Source organism: Magnolia sinica, chromosome 2, assembly GCF_029962835.1.
Source record: "Magnolia sinica isolate HGM2019 chromosome 2, MsV1, whole genome shotgun sequence".
NCBI lineage: Eukaryota > Viridiplantae > Streptophyta > Magnoliopsida > Magnoliales > Magnoliaceae > Magnolia > Magnolia sinica.
The window spans coordinates 136717708-136731181 of record NC_080574.1 but is presented as its reverse complement, the minus strand read 5'-3'; the positions used below and the strand labels follow the sequence as shown (position 1 = coordinate 136731181).

Genomic DNA, 13474 nt, shown 5'->3' with positions numbered 1-13474 from the left:
CAAACTCAATTCCGAGTCAGGCCGAGTCGAGCGAGTTAACCGAGCTAGCCCGGTTCGTGTACAACCCTCATGTGCAATTCACATTGAGCCCACATCGTTAAATGTAGATAAGTGTGAACCATATGTTTGGTTGGCCATAGCCCGCATTGGCGGCTCTGCAAGTCAATACCGTATGCCAGAACCCATCAGTCGTATGGGTTGCGTTTGCTAGATCTCGGCACGGACGGTTCGGATTGCGTCTCAGATGGCACGAGGGTCTCAAGTGGGACCCACATGGAAAAGCTGGTGGCGCTAACCTGTTTGCATGGATGGGCCATAGTCCGAAAATCAGGGCTACTGGACACATAAGCCCGATCTTTTCAGTTAAAGAGCTGACTTGTTTTTGTTTCCAACCTTGAAATGCCACCAAGTCAAGCGTTCCCTGATGGGGCCCATCCTTTGAACCGCTTGGATCATCGGATCAAACAAGCCATGTGGGACGCGCATGCTGTGACGTTAGCTCTTCGCAGATGTCCTGGCACGGCTTCGGTGGACCGTGAGGGGCCCACCTTGATAGATTTAACTTAAATCAACGTCGTCCATATGTTTTAACAGATCATTTTCAGGGACTATAAAAAAAGTGAAGCACATCCAAAACTCAATTAGACCACACCACTGGAAACAGTGGTGACTGACCATTAAAAACTTGTTGTGGACCATAAAACTTCTGGATCAGGCTGATGCTTGTTTGGATCCTTCATCAAAGTCTTTGTGATCTTATCAACAGGTTGGATGGAAAATAAACATTTCGGTGACTCCAGGAAGTTTTTAATGGTGTGTATTCAATCACCAACAATGATCCTGTGGCGTGGTCCACCTAAGATTTAGATCTTCTTCATTTTTGGAATGATATGCTAAAATGAGCTTTAAAAATTGATGGACTGCGTGGATGTAATGTACATACATCAAAGTAGACCCCACAGTCAGGATTCTACAGAAGCTGTACCCCAAGGCCCAATCGCAAGATTGATTAGGATACACGACCCGCGTCTCGGCGCAGTATAAGCAGGAGCGGATTGCCACTCAGTAAACTCTGTGGGTCCCATGGTGATATATGTGTCTTATCTACGCCGTCCATCCGTTTTAATATCTCATTTTATGGCATGAAACAAAAATAGAAGCAGATCCAAATATCAAGTGGACCACACCAAAGTAAAAGTCTGTGTGAATTGAACACTCACCGTTGAAAACTTCTTAGGGGCTACATAAGTTTCGGATCAAGCTTATATTTGTGTTTTTCCTTCATAAAGTCTATGTGACCTTATGAACAGGTTGGATTACAAATAAACATCACCGTAGGCCTTAGAAGGTTTCAACGGCGCACGTCGTTATAACCTTGTTTATTGTGGTGGGGTCCAGTGATCTCTGTATATGCTTCTATTCTGATTTCATGCCCTAAAATGATCTGGAAAACGGATGGACGGCGTGGATAAGACACATACATCTACAGTGGGCCCCACATTTTACTCAGTAGACAATCTGCTCCCATATACGTGGGTTTTACACTTCTGGCAAGTGGGGCCCATCTATCGGAATCCAGCTCGTTGGCTTACTGAATCCCACCGTAAATAGACGACACTCCCAAAATCTCCCGGGCTCGAAGATCCTTTGAATCTTGACGGTTTTATCTCTGTTCCTGACCGTCCATCTCTAGGATACAAATAAAAAAGGGAAAAGTTGCTCCACAGAGATTACTCTTTGGGAGCATTCCATCCATGGTGGGGCTCAATAAACCGACGGCCTGGATTCAAAAGAGAAAACTTTGATACTCTGTTAGGATGGATGATACACGGGCAGGGCATATATGCACCTCCAATTAAACTGTCCACGGTGGGCCCTACTTTTATAAGGCAAGTGTTGAGTTGTCTTTCCTAAATAACGTTTTAGCATATAGCTCGTTTATTGGTTAATAACTTAATATCCAAGATAGTTCAGCACGAAATGAAAATCAACGGTCTGGATTAAACCAGCAAATGTTTATACATCAAGCTACAATTATTCAATTAACATAATTGGTCTATAGACCATATAATGTGGGTTATTGATTTGTACGCTTCGATTGAGTTACTTACAATCCACGTGTATAAATGGAAGCGCCTGTATATCATCTATATCAAGTGACTCCTCGGTCCTAAAATTGGACCCGGTTTGGCTGTTGAACCATCACCAGCCAAGGTAGTTGGTGTTAAAGCTTCGTGGGCCTGCCACAATGTATGTGTTTTATCTATGCTGTCCATCCTTTTTCCATCTCATTTTAGGGTACAACTATGATTAAAAAATGAGTCTAATCCAAACATCAGGTGGGTCATACAACAGTAAGTAATGGGGATTGAATGCTTGCCGTTGAAAACTTTCCAGGGCCATGGAAGATGATATTTATTCTTTTCCTTCATATTTGCATCTTATGTACAAGTTGGTTAGCAAATAAACATTATAATTAGGGGTGTACATGGAGTCGAGTTGAGGCTAGCTCGACTTGGCTCGGCCACTAGTTGACCTTAGCTTGAACTCAACTCGGCTTGGTTTTCGAGCTTGACTGGCTAGCTTAGCTCGGTTCGGTCAGTAGCTCGGGCGAGTTCAAGTTGAGTTTGCCAGTGCAATATATTCACAAACACTTAAACTACACTTTTAAAATCTTACTGTATTTAAGATAGCAACATTGACTTTACAAGTATTTTACCAAACACCTTCCAAGCAACATAAAAATCAAGAAAAAAGAGTATTGGTTTTGTATATGTACATTCCTTGCCATCAGCCACACTTATATCAAAATAACCAAGTCATTAAATTGTTTCAATCTGAGTTCAATTCTAGCCGAGTTCAATCCAAGTCAAGTCAAGTTAGACCAGTTCAAACTCAGCTCGAACTCATTTTTGAGTTCAAAAAATCAACTTAGCTTCAAATTGAGCCGAATCAAGCTTTTTCGTGTTGAGCCAAGCAAGCTAACCGAGCTAGCTTGATTTGTGTACACCTCTAAAAATGGTTCAATAAACAATGTTTTCCTGTGGTATGGTTCATCTGAGATTTGTATCTGCCTCAGGTATTTGGATCATGGATTAAAATGAATGGGCCATCCATCATGGTGGGGGCCACATAGCTTAGACACCAGCTAGCTGGTATTGGTGTCACCAGCTACAGCTAAACCGAGTCGCCTAAAATTCAAAACCAGCGTATGCTGTGCAAAGACGTGGTCTCGCGTCATATATAATATATTCCTCGAGTTCGTTTTGCGTCTATCGCGATTTACAATACAGCCTGTATCGCTGACCACTGGGGCCCATGTGATCAGTTTTACAGTAATCTGAACCCTCCATGATGTGAATTCTACGGTATAGGAACCAAGATAATTACGCTGAAGGAACGGTTTTTACCATCACTATTTCTAGATGAATATATAACAATGACCAATGACTCGTATTCAACTCGAAAAATTCAAGTTTAGCATCATTGGTGAATCTTGATTTTGAAAACAAAAATTTCGGTGTTGAATATAATCTGGACCGTTCAAATCGTCTTATCATCTCAATATGTGGGCCCCAGTGGGCGGCGACACACACTGGATTCTAAGTCGCGACAGAGGCAAAACGAAATCATAAATACGAGAACTATCTAATTTCTCCCGAGAAACAATCTCTCTCTCTCTCTCTCTCTCTCTCTCCATCGGCCGATTTCTTCTGCAGGCAAGTTCTCTCTCTCACAGAAAATCTCTCTCTCTCTCTCTCTCTCTCTCTCTCTCCGAAACCCATGTGAACGCAAGAAGAGAATCCAAAACCCTAGAAAAACCTTCCCGAAATGGAAACCCTAGAAATCCCACCCGAAGGTTCTACTCCGTCTCAAACCCTAGAAACAGCTCAAGAACAAAACCCTAGCTCCACAGCTTCTGGTCTTTCCGTTCCGGAACAGATCGAGACTCGGTCCGATCCCGGTTCAGGAATCCAAGACGACGGAGTTAGGGTTTCTGGTGACGAAGCAGCATCGGCCCACGATAATAAGGTCGACGAATCTTCTACTGGGATTGAAGGCCGTGCGGCGAGATCGGAGGTCCCGATCGGAGGCGTTGGAGATGGCGGGGTTGGGGTTTCTGTCGAGGAAACGGCGGTTGTCGATGAGAAGAACGGCGGCGTGCGTGGTGATGTCGATGTGGGTTCGTCTTTGGCTGGCGGAGATTTGGTGATGGGAGATCGAGCTGCGCTGGAGTCGAAGGTTTGTGTTGCAGAGTCAGTTCCCGTTCCTGACGAGGATCAGAAAGTTGAGATTCCTGGCACTGACGGGGATTCTTCGGCCATCGAAGGGGTTCCGATGGAGAAGGGTGGTGAGAATGGAGTTGGGTCTGGGGAAGGGGCTGTTACGGGGATCAGGGAGAACGAGAATGGTGGGGTTGATGAGGTGTTGGTGGGCCCTTCGGAAGAGGATGGCGCGCCTCGATCCAATGGTGGGTGTGTGGGTATGGAAATAGATTTGATGGGTGGAGTTCAAGAGAACGGTAGTAGAGTCGTAGGGGGTGTCTCGGCAGAAGCAGGGCATTCGAGTTCAGAAAATGAGGTGATGGAGACAGGCGGCAGTTCTGTATTGGAAGAGGGAAAGGAAGGCTTGTTGAATGAATCAAGCTTTTCAGGAGCAGCTCAAGTTACTGCTGCAGATGTTTGTTTACCGGAAAATGGGCAAGACAAAGTTGGGGAAGCACAAGCTTCAGTGCCTGATATTGAGGAAAACAAAGCAGCTGAAGTCGTAGAAGCGCCGGTTTCTTTTCTAGATGAGAAGCAGAGTGCTCTTGGTGATGCTGCTGATGCAGGCATTGCCGTGGTAGTGCCAGAAATGGTAGCCTTTGAAGGAGAGGAAGTTGCCGCTGGGGGAAATGAAGGGATGGAGAAGGGTGGCATTTCCATGTCAGAAGAGGGGAAGGAAAGTTCGTTGAATGAATCAGGCTTTCCAGCAGTAACTCAAGCTATTGCTGTGGATGTTGGTTTACCAGAAAATAGGCAAGATCCAAGATCTAAAGTTGTGGGAGGGCATTCGGTGCCTGAGATTGAGAAAACCAAAGAAGCAGTTGTAGAAGCACCCGTGTCTGCTGTAGATGAGAAGCAGAATACTGTGGGTGATGCTGCAGATGCAGTCATTAGAGTGTCAGACGAGAAGCAGCAGACAGCGCCAGAAACTGTAGCTGTTGAAGGAGGGGAAGTTGCAGCTGAGGGAAGTGAATTGATGGAGAAGGGTGACAGTTCCATGTCAGAAGAGGGGAAGGGAAGCTCGTTGAATGAATCAGTCTCTTCGGTCGTAGCTCAATCCCTTACTCCAGATGTTTGTTTACTGGAAAATGGGCTAGAGTCAAGAACTGAAGTTGCAGAAGCGCACATTTCAGCGCCTGAGATTGAGAAAGCCGAAGTAACTGAAGTTATAGAGGCACCCATCTCTCTTGTAGTTGTAGCTGAGAAGCAGGATACTGTGGGCGATGCTTCAGAGGTAGGCATTACTGTGTTACATGAGAAACAGCAGATTGTGCCAGAACTGGTAGCTGGTGAAGGAGGAGCAGTTGCAGCTGAGGGAAACGGGTTTCAGGAAGATGGTGTTCTCGGTCACACGAATCCGAGTGCTGGAACTGAGGTCACTGAATCAATTTCAACTGAAGTTATTGTTATGGATGTTTGTTTGCCAGAAAATGGGCAAAATCAGGGGGCTGAAGCCGTGGAGATGCATGTAGAAGCAGATGTCTCTTTGCTTGATGAGAAGCAGAAATCTGTGGGCAATGCTATGGATGCAGGCACTGCTTTGTCAGAGCAGAAGCAGCAGACAGGACCAGAATCAGTAGCTAGGGAAGGAGAGCAAGTTGTGGCTGAGGAGAATGAAATTCATGAAGATGTTGTTACATGCCACAAGAATCTGAGTGCTGTAATTGAGGATACGAAATCACAAGAATTTGAGGTAGTGGAAACACATGCATTGGTGCTTGAGACGATGAAGATTCAGGAAGCTGAAGTTGTAGAGGCGCCCCTTTCTCTTCCAAATGAGAATCAAAATGATGCTTGCGATGGTAAAGATGCAGGGACTGCTTTTTCAGATGAGAAGCAACAAACAGTTTCAAAGTTAGTAGCTGGCGAAGGGGAGGAAGTTGCGGCAGATCGACATCAATTTCCAGAAGATGGTCTTCCATGTAGTGAGAGTCCAAGTGCTGGCATTGAGGTAGGGAAATTAAATTCAGCTCAAGTTATTGATATGGATGTTTGTTTGCCAGAAAATGGGCAAAACCCAGAATCTGAAGTTCTGGAAATGCATGTAGAAGAACCCAGTTCTTGTTTAGGTGAGAAGCAGAATACTGTGCGTGATGCTGCAGATGCAGGCATTGCTTTGCCAGATGAGCAGCAGCAGATGGTAACGGAATCAGTAGCTGGTGAAGGAGAGCAAGTTGCAGCAGAGGGAAATGTTTCCGAGGTTGTTATTCCGGGTCATGATGATCTGAGTGCTGGAATTGAAGTTACAAAACCAGCTTCGGCTCAAGATATGGCTAAAGATGTTTGCTTGTCAGAAAATGGGCCTGACCAAGGAGATGAAGTTGCAGGAACACAGAATTTGGTGCCTGAGATGGAGAAAATTGTAGTAGCTGAAGCTGTAGAAGCATCCATTTCTCCTCTAGATGAGAAGCAAAGTACCGTGGGCAATGCTGCAAATGCAAGCACTGCTTTGTTCGATGAGAAGCAGTGCACAGGACCAGAATCAGTAGGTGGTGAAGGAGAGGAAGTTGCAGCTGATGGAAATCAATTTCTGAAAGATGGTTTTCCAGGTGAAGGGAGCCCAAGCACCACAATCGAGGCCATGGAAGCTGATGTCTCTCTTCTAGAAAATGCTGTCGATGATGCTACAGATGCGAGCATTGCTTTGTCAGATGAGAATGAACAGATATTACCAGAATCAGTAGCTGGTGAAGGAGAGGAAGCTGCAGCAGAGGGAGATCAATCTGCAGAAGATTGTGCTCTTGATCATAATAATCCTGGCGCTATTGTTGAGGTCACAGAACCTCTTTCCATGTCTGGTGCGGAAGAAAAAGAAGTGGATGATGAAGATGAAGAGGATGAGGATGAAGCTGATGATGTAGAAGGCCAGTTCTCTGTAGGTGATTTTGTATGGGGCAAAATCAGGAGCCACCCTTGGTGGCCTGGACAGATCTATGACCCTTCAGATGCGTCTGACTTCGCACGGAAGTACCGTCGGAGGGATCGCCTCCTTGTGGCTTATTTTGGGGATGGCACTTTTGCTTGGTGTTACCCATCTCAGTTGAGGCCTTTCAACAGGTATTTTGAACGGATGATGAAGCAGAGCAACACTAAAAGTTTCCTTAATGCTGTGGAGGAGGCTGTGGGTGAGGTTAGTAGGTGTGTGGAGTCAGAGATGACTTGTTCTTGCACACTGGAGGAAATCCAGGTCAGGCTCACTCGACCGATGGCTGTAAATGCTGGTATACAAGAAGGGAAGACCATTCCTCAGGGTCATGTTGATGGGCTTTCAATTGGTGAATTTGATCCTGCAAACTTTATTGCACGCCTCAAAGATATTGCTTCAGTTGTTTCTGTAAGAGATGCGCTCGAACTTACCGTGTTGAAGAGTCGATTGTCAGCCTTCTATGGTGCAAAGGGATATGGTGAATTGCCTATGTACCATCTACCTCGGGGAATTATGGATCTTGAAGACAATGCCAAAAGTCAGTTGTCTGATAGAAATGATTTTGATGGTCAGTTGATTTACCTAACCCAGACCCCTCATGAAGAAGATTCGCTTTCTTCACCGGTTGGCCCTGGGGCGGGCAAAAGTGGCCAAAGCTTGTCTCAGAAACGGCCACAAATTTCTGAGGATAAGATATATCAGAGAAAGAAGAGAAGCGTAGCTGAACTTATGGCAGGGAATTTGGACTCAGAACTTGAATATGACGGAACTGTTAAGGACGAAGGAGCAGTCTCTGGTAAACCAGCCGTGTCATCCAAGGATCAGAAGAAAACCAGGCTATCTGCTGCTCCTCCAGCAGCAGAGGAGGAGGACTCTGATGTTGAAAAAGATGTTGCTGAAGAAGGCAAAGGCATCGGGAAATCGGCTTCGTCGTCCAGGAAAAGAAAGAAGGCTAAGCATTTGGTGTCATCTCCCTCCTCAATGGCAGAGAACAAGGCTTCTGATGAAAATGATGATGCTGGGGTAGAAGAAGGCAAGGCCACAGGTAAATCCAGTTCGTCTTCCAAGAAAAGAAAGAACACCAGGCATTCGGCATCATCTCCTTCTGCAACAGCAGAAAACAAGGCTTCTGATGTTGAAAATGATGATTCTGTGGATGAAGAAGGCAAGACCATCGATAAATCTGCTTTATCGTCCAGGACAAGAAAGAAGACTAAGCATTTGGTATCATCTCCTCCTGCATCGCCAAATAACAAGGTGACTTTTGATGTTGAAATTGATGATGTCGAGGCTGAAGAAGGAGCAGTCCTGAGTTCTCCGAGGAACCGAAGGAGAAGCAAGTATTTATCAGCTCCATACGCAATGCTTAGCGGGCATAAGAGCATAGTCTCCTTGGATGATGCTGAAGCTGGAAATGTGAAGGTTCCCATTGTTTCTCGGGTCGGGGCAAGTATCAGCAGGATCGCGGTTCAGCTTACCGGGGGCCCTCCAATCCTGAAATGCAGCGGCGAGACACCTCAGAAGAAAATTTCAGAGGAACCCAATGTCGAAGATAAAACACCTGGTACCTCAGGTCCTCGGACAGCAAAAAGAAACAGGAAGACTCATGCACCCAAGGATGACGATGCGACTGCGGATGAGATGCTTTCAGATATCCGCTCAGCAGCTGTAGATCCTATACATTCAAGGGGTAAGGCATTTTTTAAGGGTAAATGATCACATGTGTTTATATGCATGTGAATTGCCATTCACTCGAGCTGTTGGTGCCATCCAACTCCTCCATTAGATTCTCCTCCCCCACCCCCCATCTCAAAATCGAGCCTCATTCAGAACTTAGGCGGGCTACACCAAATGGAACAATGGGGGACATTGGGGAGGGGATGCCCACCGTAGAAACTTTCTGATGGAATGTGGGGTCCACTGTGTTTGTATATGCCATTCCACCCAGTCATCAGGTGTCTCACCAGGATTAAGTAACCTAAAACTCAAAAGACATTCCAAATTTCAGATGGGTGACAAGCGAACATATAGGATTTAGGCATGATTGGGCACTGCTTCCTGTGGTGTGTCCCACCTGAGTTTTTGATAGTGGTAGTGCCCATGAGTAGTCTCACCAGATGCATGGTTTTGAATCTAAATTCACATCATGGATGGGTCCCACACATCTTGAACATATGGTGATTATCATGTGTTTGACCACATGTGATCATTCCCTTTTAATACAATTCTACGTTTCTTTGCTGGTTTTAGAAGTTCCACAATTAGCATCCTGCTGCTCATCAGCAAACGCATAGTTTGCTGACAGGCAGGATCTTGTACATGACCATGGAAGCTACCTTGGATATTGTTTCCCTGAAAATCATCCAGATTCAAAAGATCCAAATCCTTAAATCTTTGGCCTACTTCTGGTTGAATGTGAACTGTTGCTGCATTTTCTCCATAACCGTCTAACTGTAAGCCATTGACCAAAGTGATGTGATCTTCGAATCTGGAAGCTTTAGCAGCATGCCTCACCCAATGCGGGAACAATCAAATCAATGGTTTGGATCACCAAGGTATGACCCCCACACATACAGAAACCCTTTCAGTTAGTGAACATTGTCAACTGTACGTTTGCTGAGTGGAACTAAGTCTTAGGGATCATTTGGCTTCCGGCAATCCACCTCTGGGAATGGATTTCATTACCAGGACATCATAATCCGTATTATGGGTGATTGGCTGAATGTGTTTGGGTCCTGAGAAAGGGTGGGAAATGAATTCCCATGGGAATCCATTTTCTAAAATTTACCACCTTTATGATTCCCCCATCTTCAAGGTGGTGTGCAAATTTTTGGGAAATGGATTCCCATTCAACAATCATATTTTCGTCAAGGATAAAAGGTTCCTACCCATTCTTTCCCAGATTCCAAACACAAAAACTGGATTCCTGAAGATAACTTTCCCAATAACAAGACACAGAATCTCTTTCAATGAGAATCTGTTTCCTGGAAACACAGTCTCAGCCCCTTTTACGATTCCAGGGAGCCAAAGGAACCCGTAGTGGCTTACTTTATGCAGAGGCATTCTAATTCCTAGCATGTGAGATCCCTTGCCTGTTGACATGCGGACACATGTCCAATATCGAAGACGTGCGATGTCAGAGCTTTCCATCAGGTGGGAAACACTGTTTTAGATCTCCTGGCCTAAAAATTAGGTCATTTCACGGCTCAAGTGGGCCACAGTACAGCGATTCAAATGGATGGTTAAATTTTTTTTCGTTTAACTGTCAATTTACTTTGTACACTGGCCCACCTGATTAGTGAAATGCCTGATTCTTTAGGCTCTAAAGTCTAAGCAATATTACCAACCAGATGGAAAGCTCAAATCGCAGACAAGTCTTCCATGTGGACAGTGTTCCTGTGTATGGGTGGGCAGGGCTTCTTCACACTTGAGTGGAACCAGCAAACCTCACTAGAGGTTCTAAGGAGACATGTAAGAAATCTCTTGGCGGTTCAGGTGGTCGAAAGGGAAAATCCTCAGTTACGGAACACCAACCATCAGGAAAAGATTCTCGCGGGGCCGACCCATCCGATCTTAAATCTGGAGAGAAGAAGAGCAAAGAGAAGGAGCAAACAAATTCGAAGACTCCTAAACGTAAGTCTAAACGGTCTAGTTTGGAGGATACAGCCACGCATCCTGCAGCACTTTTCCTCACATTCAAATCCGGTTTAGATTTGCCTTCCAAAGATGATCTCATCACAATATTCAGCAAATTTGGGGCTCTGAATGAATCAGAAACAGAAGTGTTAAAAGATTCAGGCTGTGCTCAGGTTGTCTTTGCCAGGAGCTCCGATGCTGAAGAAGCCTTCAACAGTTCAGAGAAAAACTGCGCTTTCAAACCCGCCGACGTCACTTACCGCCTGCGGTATCTATCGGCTGCTTCTAAGGTTTTGGAAACCAACAGCCCGGCTCCAATAGAGGAAGAGAGTGGGGCATTAGCTCTCCAACCTTCCAAGCAGGATCTTGCTGAGACCCAGCCATTGCTCTTCATGCAACAGAACATTGAATCAATGATGACGTTGCTTTCCAAGTTGTCAGGGAAAGATGCAGGCCCGGCGGGGAAGTTGACACCGACAGTGAGAGCAGACTTGACGGCCGAGCTCGGATGCCTCCTCCAGAAGGTAACCTCACTGGTAGAAGATTCTTAGTTCCAATCTTATTACTGATTTTGTTCCAACTTCCCATACGCCGCCCGTAGGAAGCATGTTTTGTCGTTTCTCGTTGGGATTGTCCATATACCATCTTATGATGTATGAATGCTTGGTGTTGCTGTTGTTGTTCCATTGAGGTTTTTCCCTCTTCTTTTTTTTCTTTTTTCTTTTTTCTTTTTTCTTTTTTTCTAGCTGTTGCTATTACTTATACATATCACTGCTGTTACTTACTGCTATTTCTCTTTACATCTAAGCATGGAGATTTCCACCCTTAATGGTTGCTGTTGTTTCTTATATGTTCTCTTTCTTGGTTTTCTGTATTCTGTTTTAGAGGAGAGATTGTATGATCATTGACGGACATTATCTGTATTCTGTTTTTGAGGAGAGATTGTATGATCGTTGACGGACATTATCAATAATACACTTGGGTTTTCGGTTTGTACGATCAGGCCCATGGTTCATTGACCGGACCAGGCTCCACCGTCAAGTTTTGTAGAGATACACGAACAATCCACGTTTGAAGAAGTTGGTTGTTAGGATCTTCCAATTCGAGAATATTTTGGACCTGAGATTGATGGGTGGGGTGGCATCAAACCAACGATGATGGGTCTCACTGAAACAAGGGCGCTGCTTTGTACCTGGTATGATGTTTTCATGAGTTTTGAGGATCAAACAATTCATGTTTAGAGAAGTGGGGTTTGCTCTGTTGCATGCGGCAAAACATGTTGATTGTATTCATAGAACTTTCCTGTAGTGGTTAGCAGTGTTGATTTGGTGGACCAGGAGGAGGACCCAAAATCACGGTGATTGGAGTATAGTAGCCACGAGACTCCATTGACTCAAAAAACCGACTTTCTACGGCCAAAACTCACCATAACTGGTTAGAGTTGTAAATCATTGCAGTTCTTTTGGCCCTCAATGCATCCACATGGCAGCCCACCAGATCAATGGTCTTGATCGCCATTAGTATTTACCGTGTTCTCTGTGTGGGAACTGGATGTAACTTTTAGGTTCCATGAAAATGGCGTTGTTAGCCCTCGGTTTGCATGTCTTCTTCACTGAGGGATTTTCTAGACTGGGCCGATGAAGGCTTTAGTCATTCACTCACCTTGTGATCGTTCCACCTAATCAGGTACCTACTTAAGCAAGGTTGCTGAGGGTTTGTTTTGATCAGTCATGACCACTCCCTTTCTTAGGTGGGCGCCATCAATGCTTCCTTACATTACACCCTTTCTATGTTAAGCTTTATAGAAGCGGTTCTATACTAATTATACAATGACCACGGCGCTGTTTGTACCATTATCTGTCTATCATTTGGATCATCCAGTTGAGTGTCTACCTCTAGCCCAAAAGTGGCATTGGTAGATGATCTTAACCGTTGAACTATTTTGTGGACTTGCTGGGCCCCACTGTAGCGTGTGCTTGTTATCCACTCTGCCCATCATGTGAACCCCCTTAGGTTCAAATTGGGCAGATTCCAATCTCAGGTGAGCCACACTATGCAAAAAAGCATGCCTAAGAACCTCTAAAATCACATGGTCTAGTCCACTGGATTTTTGACTGGCTTGATTTTTGGGGTGTCCATAATCTTGTTGGGGCGGATCTGATGAATAGATTGGATAGTACATACAAAACACGGTGGGCCCACACAATCAGGAAGGTTTTTTATTGTGGGAATCTCCATACCAACCTCTCCTGTTGTTTGATAATCTATCATTTGGATTGACTTGATTTTTTAGGATACTGGATGAACGTGAAGACCATGGGAACCTCTGACAGCAGGTCTGTTGCTTAATCACATGGTGGGCCCTGTACACCATCTACAAAAGTGGAACTAGCCTCAGTAATCTAACCCCATCTTGGGTTACATAGTCAATGGCCCATTCAAGAGAGGTGGTCCAATGATAGAGAATATGGTGCTATTGATTTTGTGGCCCACCACTTGGATGGGCCACAGCCGAAATGGAGATTGGTCGGGCTGAGTTAGGTACCCACTCAGAGGCCTGAAAACAGCTGGATATTCAGCAGGCAAAACTCACAGCTGGATGGTGTTACATTGCTGCAGGTTTTTGGCCTGTGGCCCACTTGACCAA

The 13474-nt window shown here is 45.0% G+C and overlaps 1 protein-coding gene across 3 annotated transcripts; it reads left to right on the top strand.

Moving 5' to 3' along the window:
• The first annotated feature begins 3688 nt into the window (after nt 1–3688).
• LOC131237825 (uncharacterized) lies at nt 3689–11656 on the top strand. Of its 3 annotated transcripts, none has more exons than XM_058235834.1 (2): nt 3689–8881; nt 10583–10932. In XM_058235834.1, the coding sequence occupies exons 1-2, from the start codon at nt 3832–3834 to the stop codon at nt 10900–10902; spliced, it is 5370 nt and encodes a 1789-aa protein (XP_058091817.1). In that variant the 5' UTR covers nt 3689–3831; the 3' UTR covers nt 10903–10932. The 3 variants fall into 3 exon arrangements, with proteins under 3 accessions (XP_058091817.1, XP_058091818.1, XP_058091816.1); XM_058235835.1 differs by lacking the exon at nt 10583–10932 and adding an exon at nt 9663–10574; XM_058235833.1 differs by having other exon boundaries at nt 3693–8881; nt 10687–11656.
• Nucleotides 11657–13474: the final 1818 nt, after the last annotated feature.

What these genes read in the sequence shown, in the direction of transcription:
- LOC131237825 (XM_058235833.1), top strand. Translation starts at nt 3,832, where the DNA reads ATGGAAACCCTAGAAATCCCACCCGAAGGTTCTACTCCGTCTCAAACC. An exon ending in AGATCCTATACATTCAAGGG is followed by an intron (nt 8,882 to 10,686) that starts GTAAGGCATTTT and finishes TTGGCGGTTCAG; the next exon opens with GTGGTCGAAAGGGAAAATCC.